We start from the raw sequence: 15,119 nt of genomic DNA, 5'->3' as shown, positions 1-15,119 counted from the left end.
ACGGATGTTTTTTGGATTGTCTTCTTCATTACGTGAGTACACATTTTTGCATTTAATCATTGTGTCGGCGAAACCCTGTGCTTCACGGTACTATCCGGTAGCTGGTTTCGACCGCACATAGGTAGCGTTCCCCGTTGACCTATTTATCATTGATTTCGCCGTCGTGCAAGCTCTTGAATGCTCTGCGGTGCTATCCAAAGGCAGCTTTGATAATCCACGTGTGATTCTCTCACTTAAATCTTTCGGTTCTATCCGAAGATTTTATCAACGCCTGTTTTTCTTTTGTACGCGTTATCGCAGTTTGTGTTCCTACGGTGCTACCGAGGACGTGTTTGACAGAGTCATGGATCACAGCTCTCATTTCTCCATTTCTTCACCGAGTTGTAAACTGTGCCCGAACACACTTCTTCCCGATGACGGACACGTTCTCTGCCCGTCATGTTTAGGGATTCAGCATCTGAAAGAAGCGTTGACTGATCCGTGTTTGTATTGTGCCATGCTGCCGCTGTCAGAAAGACAGCTGCGTCTTGCAGAGCTAGATCCTAACTCATCTGCTAGCCTCGCACAACCGTGTATAGCGCCACGACACGCTCAAAAACGTCGCACATCAGCGGCTGCTGGTGCTCCGCCGACCAAGAAGAAATCTTTACCGAAGACAGAAAATTCGCTATCGAAGACTGTTGCTTCTCTTTCTTCAGAGATGGCAGAGATGAAACGCCTTCTCCAGTCATTACAACCCCGGTACCAACCGCGCCTACTAAAACTGCTTCAGTGAACGAGAGTGATTTCCAGCCTCCAGATATGATCGATTTAGACGCTCTCTCCATGAGTGCATCTAATTCACATTTCCTTGATGAAGAGTTGGTGGATCCTGCCATGCAACCTGGCCCCCCACAGGAGGCTCTCTCCAGCCTGTCTGCTGTGGTTCAAGCGCTTGGTCTGTACATTCATCTAATGCAAGCCAGTCTTCTCCTGATGACATTCTCTCAATTTTGCAGATGGCAACGGCTCGTTTAGGTCTTGATAGATCTGTTCAGCCTGCTAAATCTAATGTGTTCTTCAGGCAAAATCCTGATACTACGTTTACCATGCCACAATGTAAGGATTTTGTTACTGAATTCTCCAGTGCTTTAACAAGCTCCAATGCACCTAGGAGGAGGTCAAAGTCAGCCCGTACTCTGGCCTCAATGGCTGAGGCTGATTCTATTGGGGTGGGTCGGGCACCTGTAATTGAACAGCCGGTAGCAGCCTTAGTGGTATCACCAGACGAAGTGCTTAGAGGCAATGTGCGTTGCCCAAGTGCGCAATGTGGTCGTACTGACACATTACTGAAAAGAGCAAATGAGTCCGTAGCCTACATAACCCAAGCAGAGAATACCATTTGCCAACTACTGCTTGCCGGTAACGCCACATTGGAGTCAGCAAATGTTGATCCCTCTGTGCCTCTGTTTTTACAGACTGCCCTATTGACTATGAGTCATGTGACGCGTGAACTTGGGACACTGTCGGCGACCCTTTTAACAGCAAGACGCCAGGTATGGCTTGCTCAGGCAAGATTGTCTGAAGATTGTAAGAAGACATTGAGAGAACCACCAATTGTACCGGGACATCTCTTTGGCCCCAACATTTCTGAACTATTAGAAAAAAGAATTAAGTTATCAGAGGCCACACGACAGTTAACTCAGGCCCCACGGGCTCCCTCTTTTAGGACACCGGCTCACCCACGCTACTCAAGCTCGGAGCAGCAGTTGCGTCCCCACAGCGGTCCGCAACTTCAAACGCCACAGCGACATAGAGTGGCTGAAGAGACTCAGTCACGCCGCCCTTTTCCCCGCCACCATCGGAGGGCCACGTCAGCGCCGAAACCCTGAAGTTCCTGGGCTGGCAGTCGGCCGTTTCACTGCAGAACACCTACATTGCTGGGAAAATTCAACATCCGACCCCTGGGTTCTGACGACTCTGAACAAGGGATACAGTCTGCAGTTCCGACGCCGGCCTCCAAGGTTTTCAGGAATTCTTCCGACAGTCGTCAAAGATTCAACCAGATTAACGGCCCTTTCCATGGAAATTTGTTCGCTGTTGTTGAAAGGAGCCATAGAGAAAGTTCCCCTTTTCAAACAAAGAGACGGTTTTTACTCAACTTACTTCCTCATTCCAAAAAAAGATGGCGGTTTTCGCCCAGTTTTGGATCTGCGATGCCTCAATGTGTTCCTGAAGCGTCTTCCCTTTAGGAAGGACACAAAAAGTAATCTGGTTCCAGAGCAGACCATAACCTTCATAGGAATAACGCTCAATTCTGTCACAATGTCTGCTGCACTGTCTCACACTCAGACAGACCGTGGCAGCAAAATGTTGTTTACTACACAGAACAGTATGTTGATGAAAAAAGGAACTATTACATGAGAGATGACAATGGCTCAGACAGACTTTGGTGTCTGTAGGGGGTAGAAAATACAAGGACCTGATATGAACACATGGACATGCTTAGAAGGTCTTGGCTGCTTTGACAGATGGTCGTGTCAGTGCTTGTAAATGATACAGTACATCCCAGTGTCCAGCACTGAATGCTATAATTGGGCCCAGACCCTTAGGATCAAAAGCAGGCAGTGGCCACAAATCCTCAGTTTTTACCTTTTTGTTGCTATCTTCCACCTGCGATTTTTCATATTTATAAATTCAGTTGAAATTGTTATGATATGAGAAGAAAAGTTCCGTAAAAGAACCTTTCAGTGAACATTTTTTAAAAGAATATTTTTTTATTTCCTTAATATGAAGAACATTTTAGTAACATTAAACATTTAAAAATATTTTTTCCACTATAAAGAATCTTTTGTGCAATGGAAAGGTTCCATGTATTATATTAAAGGTTCTTCATAGAACCATAGATAACAATAAAGAACCATTATTTTTAAATACATTGTATAGGCACTATTCCAAATGCTTGACCACAGAATGTCTGATTGATCAGTTGCAATCAAGTATTGCAGATAGTCGTGGAATAATCTAAAAGCATGAAATATTCAGATAAAATAATAAAGTAATATACACACAGAATCTAAGATGTAACACATTATGTGAAATGCATCACAGTAAGGATTCTTGTAGATTTAATGATTTTTCCAGATCATATCCCTGAACCTTATTCATCTGTTTTGTCTGTAAATCACAGCAGCCTCTTCGATGGAAAAATTATCCTATTGTCTCATATATCTGGAAATGATATTAAAGACACTCTGGCCAAGTACTGGATACAGAAAGTGCTGCGTGTTAGTGTTACCAACACTCCAGATCTCTCCCTGATGGGGTGTCCTGTAGTCTATTTCGTGCTGAACAGGAAGCAAATTCCTGCCCCCATCTGTGAGAGTATCTACCGTGAACTTTGTCTATGCCCTGTTGGAGGAAACCAATCTCTCATTTCCTACAAATCATGTCAGGTGTAGATAACCTATATACAGTGGCATGCGAAAGTTTGGGAACCCCTTGCAGAATCTGTGAAAATGTGGATAATTTTACCAAAATAAGAGAGATCATACAAAATGCATGTTATTTTTTATTTAGTACTGTCCTGAGTAAGATATTTTCCATAAAATATGCTTACATATAGTCCACAAGACAAAAAAAATAGCTGAAATTATTAAAATAACCACATTCAAAAGTTTGGGAACCCTTGGTTCTTAATACTGTGTGTGGTTACCTGGATGATCTACGACTGTTTTTTTGTTTTGTGATGGTTGTTCATGAGTCCCTTGTTTGTTCTGAACAGTTAAACTGAGCTCTGTTCTTCAGAAAAATCCTCCAGGTCCTGCAGAATCTTCAGTTTTCCAGCATTTGTGTGTATTTGAACCCTTTCCAGCAGTGACTGTATGATTTTGAGATCCACCTTTTCACGCTGAGGATGATTGAGGGACTCAAACACAACAATTAAAAAAGGTTCAAACATTCACTGATGTTCCTGAAGGAAACATGATGAGCCGGGGGTGCAAACTTTTTGAATTTGAAGATCAAGGTAAATCAAATCCATTTGTCTTCCAGGAAACATGCAAGTATCTTCTGTCGCGTCAGAAGGGCAGTACTAAATGGAAAAATATGATATTTCAACAAAATAAGAAAAATTTGGACATCTTCATCCTGTTCAAAAGTTTTCACCCCCCGGCTCTTAATGCATCGTGTTTCCTTCAGGAGCATCAGTGAATGTTTGAACCTTTTTTTGAACCTTTTTTGTGATGCTAGTAATACATATATATTATGTGGGAAGTCGTGGCCTAATGGTTAGAGAGTCGGACTTGTAATCCAAAGGTTGCGGGTTCGAGTCTCGGGCCGGCAGGGATTGTAGGTGGGGGGAGTGAATGTCCAGTGCTCTCTCCACCCTCAATACCACGACTGAGGTGCCCTTGAGCAAGGCACCGAACCCCCAACTGCTCCCCGGCAGCATAAATGGCTGCCCACTGCTCCGGGTGTGTGTTCACGGTGTGTGTGTGTTCACTGCTGTGTGTGTGCACGTTGGATGGGTTAAATGCAGAGCACGAATTCCGAGTATGGGTCACCATACTTGGCTGAATGTCACTTCACTTCACTATAAGTACTTACAAGTCAACTATAGTTGCCGCTTGGACTTTACAAAAAACTATAGATTTCTTATAAGATTTGTTTTGTTTGGATGATTCTAGAGAGCTTCATGATTATGTATATATATATATATATATATATATATATATGCCAACAAAAAATATCTATTAGTAACATGAAAATTATCTTTCTTTGGGAGGATTTGCCTTCGCCATGCTTCCCCGAAGTAGGGGTAGGAAGTTGACAGCCTCATGTGACAGGAAGGAAGTGAATACCTTTTTTTTCTCTTGAAATCCTTTATTTGGTTCTTTGCTTGTATGTCATTTAGACATGGATAACATCTAGAAAAAAACTTACAAAAGGAAAATGACAACTATAACCTGTGGTAACTATAGTTGCCGGTGGGCTTAAATGGGTTAATGTTGATTTGTGTACCTCTAGTCATGAGACGGATCCAAGTGCAAAAGGTTAATTAATGTACGTTAACAAGGTAAACAATAAACACAGGTATGCAAGGAACAAGGAGCAAGAAGACACCAGAACAAAACACTGACAAAAACAAGGGAAACACAAGGGTATAAATACATTAGTTAACAAGGGGCTAACAAGGAGATTGTGGAGCTAATTAATTACTATGGAAACTAATAGGGGTCGCTATGCTAACAAACAGTAGATGATGGGAGCAAAGAGGCAAACCAGGAACTAAACACAGGAAGGGAACACAGAAACAATAGGAACACAATATAAAATAAAAGTCCTTGAACACACAACACAAGACAGGGAAACACAGGCTAAAATCATGACAATTGACTAAGCTAACTTATTTGATTAGATTGTATAAACATATTAACTCAAATCTTAAAAACAGTTTAAGTTCAGCTTAATATAAAGACTTACTGAGTTCAATAAATGTAACTTTTTTCTATTTTCTATGCTCCCACTAAGTCAAATAATAAGAAAGAACCAAAGTGCCTATCACAGCTATGCTGATGATACCCAAATTTACCTAGCCTTATCTCCAAATGACTATAGCCCCATTGACTCCCTCTGCCAATGCACTGATGAAATTAACAGTTGGATATGCCAAAACGTTCTTCACTTAAACAAGGAGAAAACTGAAATCATTGCATTTGGAAACAAAGATGAAGTTCTCAAGGTGAATGCATGCCTTGACTCTAGGGGTCAAGACAGACCTTAGTTTCAGTAGTCATGTCAAAGCAGTAACTAAATCAGCATACTATCATCTCAAAAACATTGCAAGAATTAGATGTTTTGTTTCCAGTCAAGATTTGGAGAAACTTGTTCATGCCTTTATCACCAGCAGGGTGGATTATTGTAATGGTCTCCTCACCGACCTTCCCAAGAAGACCATTAGACAACTGCAGCTCATCCAGAATGCTGCTGCCAGGATTCTGACTAGAACCAGAAAATCTAAGCATATCACACCAACAACATGAAGCGCAATGGGGAAAATGGTATCGCAAGCTCAAACTTGACTGAAACGCAAATTAAAAGCAGCATCGCAAATAAATTATTAGATATGGCCATGGAAAATATGTATTTTTCATTTATACTTTGCAATTCATTTTTTTTTTTTGTTGCAAAAAGCACATTTATTTTTTCTCTTTCATTTTCATTTGCAAAACTTTATTTTCTTTTGCAATGCTTCAATTCTCTTGCAAATATATATGGCATTAAATTGACTCCATAAGTACGCTTTTAGCTATTATGCCGCCCACAGCTTCCATAAGAGATCATATGTGCTAAAACATTAGCCACATTTAAATCCAGACTCAAAACTCATCTGTTTAGCTGTGCATTTGTTGAATGAGCACTATGCTACGTCCGAACTGATTGCACTGAATTTTATGTATAATCATAACTAGGGATGCACGATATTGGAATTCTGCCGATATTCGATATGCCGATATTTTTCAACTCATTTTGGCCGATATCGATGCCGATACCAATATATTTCCTTTTGTTTGGAAACAACACCAAGTCTCTCCTGTGCAGAAATTATAAGCAAAATATTATTAATTTTGGTTAGTTTTTAACAAGAACTTATTTATTAGAATTAAATTAAAAATAATAAAGGTTTTTTAACAGTACATTGAAGCTTTGAAAATAAATATAAATCAACTATCAATCGCTGCATTTTTTCCCCAGAAAGATGCAGTGTTAACCCTAATATTTTATTTTAAGATTTAACATTTGTAGATGGTCTAAAACAAAAGAGTTGCAAAAATTCTGAAAATCTTTTAGAGCTCATGATTTGTTTAAAAAATAAAACGTTACACATTAATGAATAAATCAGTATATATAAAATTATTTAATTTACAAGTGTCATGTTTGTGATTTTTTTTTTTTTTTTCATGTAAGCTATAGCTTCTGACCATTAAATCAAAACATACTTATTTTATTACATCAATTAGTGCTTTATTTAATCAGAAACACAGTCTAAATGTTATTTGTGTAGGCTATTTTACTTTTAATTTAATTAGAAGTAGGCCAACAGCGCCCCTACTATTAAAACTACTTACCGAACGGGCATTAGGACCTGGGGGAGGCTGTCACTGCTGCCCCTGCTTGTGCTATAACTGTTTACTCTATCCCACACCGAACGCGTCATTCTGTACATGCCTTCACACATTAAATGCAGCGATCCAAAACAGTCAATCTATTCATCATTCAGACAAAACTTTGCTTCAAGAATGAGCCACATTGCTGACGTGATCTAATCGCTAGCACACCCTGAGCACATGCGAGTTAACCCCTTCCCCTTATCGGCAAGACATATCGGCATAATTTTGCATGTCAGGCCGATGCCGATATTTACATATAAAGTCATTATCGGCCGATTTCGATATCAGTCCGATAATATCGTGCATCCCTAATCATAACAGTTTTAAATTCAATTTATATCCTTTTAAAAGTTTAAACAGAAGGCTAAAGTAAGTGCTGTGATGGTAAAGAGAATGTGGGCAAAGAAAGACAAGTGTGTTGGTTAATCAGTTGAAAGTAGGACCTCTGAGTTCTATTTGTTTGGTTTATGATGGTCAAAGTAGGGGGTGATGTAGTGGAATAGTTAGGTGTTTTGGAAGGATTTTTCACTTAGTGCAGAAGAGTTTGAACAAAGCTTGAGAATGTTTGTTTTTAAATTCCTTGTTTTTATTGTTACAATTATTATTATTATTATTATTATTATTTTAATTAATAGGATTCAAGACATACATAAACCTCTTGCATTATTGGCATCAACCCTGGCACAGCATGCTACATTTTATTGTGCAAGCAAAAATGGTCATACTGTATTTGGAAAGTGATGAGGGTGAGGAAATACATATCCATTTTAGACCATGGCAGATAGATGTAGACAATAGCATTTTTTTTAAATCAGGGAAAAAAAGGGGTATCTGTCTTAGATGCAGTACTTTTGCAATCTTGAGATTTGCCAGACCAGGAGGAACACTCTAGTCTGCAGTTCAGATGTGTCCTTTCCAAGATATTAAAAGTGGAGCACATGGGGATGCCAGGTTTAGCAGCTAAATCAAGCAACACACATTTTGCCAAACAATTTTGGAGTCTAAATAGGGCTGTGAAATTTTAAACAGTCCAATTGCTTTACATCATGAAACACTTGAGCAAGCGGTGTTGAATTTGATACACCAAGGATGGCACTTCTAAGCGTAGATAAAACTGCACTATGTGCAAAACAGTCTCTTTGCTTTTTGCTGCATCTACTGGACGAGCCTTCATTCATTGCATGCCAGAGGTAGATAGAATTTGCCTACTACAAACAAACTGTACTGAGGCAAGTCAAGCCTAAAGTTTTGTTTATAAGTCAAACAAGTGGTGTAATTCAAAGGCATGCAAGGAAACCAAACATTTGGAGCAGTGGAATGCAAACTTGTGTTGTTCATATGCATCAGGTGCTTGCATGTGCACATGTCATAGGCATGGAATGCTACCAGAAGAAAGATTCACTGCTGAAGCAATAATCAGTTCAGTGACATATTACATTTATTGCTCCCTCAGTCATTCAAATAAAAATGAATGAATGAGATTAACAGTTGTTGGTCAGCTTTGTGCCTTGCTATTTTTCAACACCTCACGCCATGAGTGCTGCATTTAAGTTAAAACATTTTTTAGAAAACAATACAGTCCCTGTATTGTTCCATCCTTTCAGTTGTGTTATGTCAACTGTTTAAATGCATGAATGCATTCTGTGTGTATGCCTCTAATCCTCTCCAAACAGCGTTGAGCGCTGCCGCTGCCACATACACTTCTCCACTCTGGAGGCCTCCGGGGTTCATGGGGCAGGGCTACCGGCCTCCAATGTTAAGGCACATTTAAGATTCGGATGTGTGAGCTCAGAAAACCCTATTTCAGAAGTTTAAACTAATGGTTTAAAATGCATGATTTCAGTGCAAAAGACATGATAATCAAAACCAAACAGATGTTTGTTTTTTAACAGAGTATCTGAGGTAGGAGCTGTAAAGGCACAGTCCTATTCTGGTAAGGGGGCAGGGAGCAGCAGCTCATTTGCATTTAAAGAGACATGCACGAAAACAGCATGTTGTGATTTTATTTCAATTTTACTGTGGTGATGACTATATTTACATCACACGTACGTATGTATACCCTAGCGTATATGTAAAAAACAAAGTATACTTTGGATTTTACAGTAAATATATAATTCTTCCTCAGAACTATGGTGTGGAGACAGATAACTTGAAGAACCTGGTGCTGAAGATGAGAGCTGTGACCAACAGCCTTCACACTGCAACATCAGAACGAAGGAAGAGCCCTACGTATGAAAGCAACACGTCTAGCAAGCTCCCAAATGAATTCCTCTCCTCTGTGGTTGAACTTATTGGAGCAGCCAAAAGCCTCCTGGCATGGCTGGACAGGTACAAATATCCCTATTCATCATTTCTTTACACATTTTTGTTTGCATATTTCTGTTTCTGTTGCTTTTTTATTTATGTTATGGAGACGTATAGCATGTAAAGGGCTATGGTGTGTTGCACACGGATGATTTATAAGGGGCTTTTACTCTTAAAGCTGATGTTAACCCACTGTAAGGTCACAAATTTCACTGCAAAGTACAAACTTAGACTTGCATGAGCAGCACTTAGATTTCTCCAGACAGGGCAGACAGTTGAAACCAGATACAATCCGTCTTTCTTTCCTAACCCTCTGTGCACAGCTAACCACATCTTTCTCATGAAGGAGAGATTTTTGTGAGCACAAAAGCTGTTTCAGTTTGGTTTAGGATTTAGTTTGAAACTGCTAGTAAATTCACATATAATTACAAGGAAATGGCAAGTAACATTTAAATAAATGAGAAATGTGAAAGACTGAAATAGTCTTTTCTAGTAAATCATACTCCAATAGTCTTTGTTTAATTCACAAATATGAAACATCAGCGAGGCACCTACTCCACAAACCACACAAATGATCCTCACACAATTCCAATAGGGTTGACCAGAGACTAAATCAAAATTGCGGCTGTTGTCACAGACTGCGTTTTTTCAGTAGCAGTAATTCAGTCCATTGAGATTGGTAGCTGCACGGTCCCTGGTGCAATAACACAGAAACGGATACCAAGCGACCAACAAAATGTAGTATCTCTTTGTTCTCTTTAGATTATGTTTTTCCCCTTTCAAGTAAATAGATATATTCTCAAGTTACATGGTGCGATTTGTTCTGATCTGTCTGGGAAAGAAAGAAATGGGAACTGACTGTGCCTGATGGTTTCATAGGGAGTTGACCTGGTAACCTGTTTAATTCCAGCTGCAGTTTTTATGACCACAGACTCAGAAACTCCAGACACACGGTGATGAAAATAAAGTTCTTTGCTATTGTAAGGCCACATCAGAAAACCATTCACAAGGAGTTTGTTGTCCTGTCCTGGTATTAATTTGATCTTCTATACAGTGTGAATGTTGTAAGGTCTTTTTTAACCTTTGTTTCTTCTGTCTGCAGAACTCCATTGACGGGGATCAGTGATTTCACCACCACCAAGAACAAAATCATTCAGTCGTGTCTGGAACTGACCACTACAGTGCAACAGGTCAGTACAATGACCGTTCCTTTAAATAGTATAGACATGCTGAACATGCTAATGTTCACCTTCCATGTTCATTGTAAAGATCTCATGCATTTCCCAGTGGAGCTGGAAAGCTGGAAACTGCAGCTAGTTATCTAATCATAAGTTGTCTTGCAGTGTTTGCTTTGGGGGGTTTACTTCAGACAGTAATAAGCAGACCCCCAACACATCAGTCACAGGTTCTGAGTTTACAGTTTCATTAAACAAGCCAGGATGCTCTTTTAAAGCTGGCCTCCAGCATTCCTTCACGTTATCTCCCTTGCTTGTGGTTACATGCTTTCATAGCTGTGGATGGTGTTAGGATGTTAGTTTGATATACAGTATATACTCTCTCCTGTCACATTCCTGGCTAGTATTTAAAGATCTTTGGATGGTTAAATAGTATATTTTAATTTTGTTAATATGAAGAGTTATTGGCTTTGAAGGATTATCGTTGGCCAGAGGCAGTGTTCAGTTCAGTCACATTGTAGACATTCCAAGTTTTTGTGTATTCAGACAGTGGTCTAAGATGTTTTATCAGAATTTGAGAGAAATTTAACATTTTGACAGCCCAGCATAAATTCTTGTTTGGGAAATGGAATAGTCTGCAGAATTGTGACTTCATGGCTGGGGTTCCATAGGTCTCGGCTGTCTAGTTGGGATACTTATTAAACTCTCAATTCTTGGTGTGCACGGGCCTTTAGGCGAATGTAAATGTTTAATTAAGCATTCAATTAAATGAAAAATAAATATATTTAAATTAAATATAAATATATAATACTTGTACTAAAACTATTACAAATATTATATATATATATATATATATATATATATATATATATATATATATATATATATATATATATATATATATATATTATATATGTTATGTGTTTGTTTATTTATTTATTTCACTTGTGCGAGTGTTTAAAATAATAATCAACCAAGAGTCTCTATAGAGAGTAAACTGGAACCAGAGCCAATACGGATCTCGCCAAAGACCAAACTGGTCAGAAATGACCTGGGTGCATGGAAAGGGGGGTCAAGAGATTGTCTGGTCAAGTTTCCAGCTCAGTCAGGAGTTTAATGATGTGGGATAAAATCATTAGATTGCATAGCCTCTTACTGGAGAGCTGGAATACAGCATTACAAATGCGGAGGGGTGACAGAAAAAAACAAAAAACAACTTCTGACATTTTCTTCTCATTCCCAGTCACGTGAAGCTCCAAAATATGATTATAAATGTAAAATATCGAAATCCAATGAGGTTTGCACTCTAGCTGAAGTGTGTCACCATATTTGATGTAGTCTGTGTACTAAGTGTTGATTATCATTGGATGAACTGTTCCTTCAACGCTGGCATAGCAAATGCCCAGCAACCTTGGAACATTTAAAAACAATAAGCTTCTTTAGATCAGGAGGACTGGTTCTCCTATTCAGCGTACATTTAATTTCAGCTCAGTATATGAAATCTTCAGAACATTCCTTTCAAATATATGACATCAAAATGCCTTTATTGAAGCCTTCTTTGCCTTAATGCACCAGATGCTGGGTTTCCTTGTCCTCCTCTTCCTCACTTTGGTGTACTCCCACAATGTGTTGTGTAATTATCTTGTCTTGGACTGGACATGGAGATGTAATTCAAGGCTGAAAGCTGTTTATTTGAGGCTGGAGGTCATTCACTGTTGTTGTGTCAAGCTCTGTAATTATACAACATTTCTAAATCTGAACTTTTTATTCACAGAGGTTTCAATGTTCTGGACTTTTTCTTTCTTTCTTGCACAGGACTGCACTATCTATGACATGGAAGAGAAGATTTTGGATGTTGTAAGTATTTTGCATTTCCAGTATTAGTTTTTAAAAATAATTTTATACTCATTTTTCATGCTCACGTTATTTATTTCACTTAATTTTGTAAATGAGGATTTTGTGTGCGTGTGTGTGTGCGTGTGTTTTTGTGACATATGAGGACACAAATTTGTGTAATGACATGGGTATTACAAGGAGAAGGTGATTTATGAGGACATTTCCCCATGTCCCCATATTTCAAAAGTTTTTTTGAGAAAGTAAAAAAAGGGGTAGGTTTAGGTGTAGGGCAAAATATATAGTATAAGAACCATTACGCCTATGAAATGTCCCCACAATTCACAAAATCAAGCGTGTGTGTACTTTTCATGTATGTATTTTTCCTCTTTGTATTTTTATATCAAAATGCATTTTATCATACTAAAACAAAAACATATAAAAACAATCTCAAAGTAATTAGAAAGTATTCAGAATGCATTACATATAATGTGTAATCAATGGATTACAATACTGACTAGAATTTTCAGTGATAGAATATTATTAATCTGCCCAACACTGGAAATAAAAACTCTTACGCGCAGAGCAGATATGTGAGCATATGCTGTCAAGCAGGCAAAGCATTGGGAATTAGGCAGGGTGAAGGACGTTTGGAAATTACATGCAAGTACACGCTAAGTGTAAGCATAATGGGTTGACAAATTCACAAACCCAAAGCAGGAATGCTATTATTTATCTTCTTCATTGTCAAGTAACCTCGACAGAAATAAAGGCAGCCTATTCATAAGAAGTTTATAGTATAAATGGGCTGTCTGCTTTACAAGACCAGTGTAGATGATTTGTATATTAAGTTATGTTGTACACTATATAGAGAGGAAAATAGTGCTTCTCATTAGGACCACCTGGCTGAACTTCATTCAGCTTTTCAGATTACAACCTAGTTTAATGTTGAGACAATTCTAGCAGTGACACATTCATAATTAAAAATAAATCATGGGCGCTTGCTGTTCTCTCCAGTGTTTCATCCAGAATGTTACTGTTCATTTTGTTTATACTCCTGTTCTTGTGCATTGAGTGGGAAATTAAATCAAAGCTCAGATAGCATTCAGTTTGTTTATGCAAGCCTCATGATTTGTTGGACTTCATTTATGGGCTTGGCTTCTTTGGATTATTGTGGAATTTTTAAGTAGACCTAATGGATCTATTTTTCCAGGCCTAGATTAAAGATTGCATTAGATCAGATTAAAGTAAGTGCTCACATTATTGGTATAATCAATGTGTTAGTCCACTAGACTCTGGAACACCACCTTCGATCATGTGTTTTTATTTATATTTATCCACAGTATTGCTTTTCAGTTGGTGCGATGCTTGCATGAGCAGAAATATACTCCACCAGTCTACCTTTTTTAATAACGAGCTGTAATTAGGTGGTTTGGTAGTGTAAAGTGACAAAAGGGTGGGTTTCGAAGGAGGAAGGGAGTTCCCATAGTTTTTAAAAGCTGTTCATAACTGAAAAATTAGATAATAGCTATTATCTCAACTCCTTCCCCTTGGGACTTGGTTGCTGTGTTCTTCTCCATTCACCTGATACTATGACATGGGGCAAATGTGGAAATAAATCTGCAGATATGTATGTATTTGTATCGCATAGCCAAGTTTGACCAATTATTAGTCCACATTTGACTAATTATAAGTAGACTGTTAGGGTTATAGGGTAGAATAAGTTGACAAACTTGCAAAGTTACTTGTAGTCTGTGGAATGTCTGTTGGGGAGCCATTCAAATAAAGTGTTAGCGGATATTAAGTAGACAGTCTACTAATACTCTAGTTGACATGTCTAAAGTAGACTATCCAGATAAAGTTAGCCATTTTGGAGATGTCCTTCATCCATCCAACACTATTTTTCTAAACACTCTGTTCTTCTAAATTGCAGTCAAAGATATTGAACAGTATTTGTGACCAGACTGTGAGAACCACCTCTGATCCTCTCATGAGCCAGTCAGCGTGTCTGGAGGAAGTTCAGCTGGCCAGCATCAAACCAGGAGAGGGATTGGTGAGATTTATTATTTATGTTCATATTGGATATCTTCACTGGCGGAAAAAAAAAAATCTCATAATTTAAACCCCATGTAGTATTCTTCCATGGAACACAAAAGGGTCAATTTCAAGTTTTAAATGCTTGATAGATCAATACAAATTAGTATTCCCGTGTACGTTAATGCGTCTGCATTGATTGTAATTGCATGAACAAAAAATTCTAAATGTTTCCTTTAAACATGTTTGTGTTTCATGGAATATAAGAAAGTTATAAGGGTGTGGAATGACTTGAGGATGAGAAAAATATGACAAAATTTAAATTGGGAGGGGAAATAACTTCCGTAAGGTGATTAAGCTGGTTTTTGGATAGCAGATTTTTTTTTGCTGGTCCAAAATGGTCTTCCAGTATTAACCAAGATGGTGTTCCTGGTTGACCTCAGCCCCAGTGATTACAAGACATGCTACGTTAAACCAGATACAGTCAGAAATCAGCACACAGAATATGAATCAACATATATTTCCTTTGTATGGCTGTAGCTTCCTCTTTACCAACTGTATAGAGTCTGCTCTCTTTTTCTGTAGTTTTCATGATTTTTCTCTCTGTCTTCCTGTTACTCAG

The 15,119-nt window shown here is 38.5% G+C and overlaps 1 protein-coding gene across 1 annotated transcript in view; it reads left to right on the top strand.

Moving 5' to 3' along the window:
• The window catches only part of LOC306886488 (connector enhancer of kinase suppressor of ras 3-like), a 71,649-nt gene that overhangs the window by 21,619 nt on the left and 34,911 nt on the right, over positions 1-15,119 (top strand). The window contains exons 3-6 of the mRNA XM_079443626.1: positions 9,277-9,479; positions 10,558-10,645; positions 12,446-12,487; positions 14,397-14,516. Of these exons, the coding sequence (XP_079299752.1) occupies positions 9,277-9,479; positions 10,558-10,645; positions 12,446-12,487; positions 14,397-14,516 (453 nt within the window). The remainder of the gene's footprint in view (positions 1-9,276; positions 9,480-10,557; positions 10,646-12,445; positions 12,488-14,396; positions 14,517-15,119) is intronic.

The sequence above is a fragment of the Barbus barbus genome (assembly GCF_936440315.1).
Source record: "Barbus barbus genome assembly, chromosome: 20".
NCBI classification, from domain to species: domain Eukaryota; kingdom Metazoa; phylum Chordata; class Actinopteri; order Cypriniformes; family Cyprinidae; genus Barbus; species Barbus barbus.
This window is presented reverse-complemented; position numbering and strand designations above follow the sequence as displayed.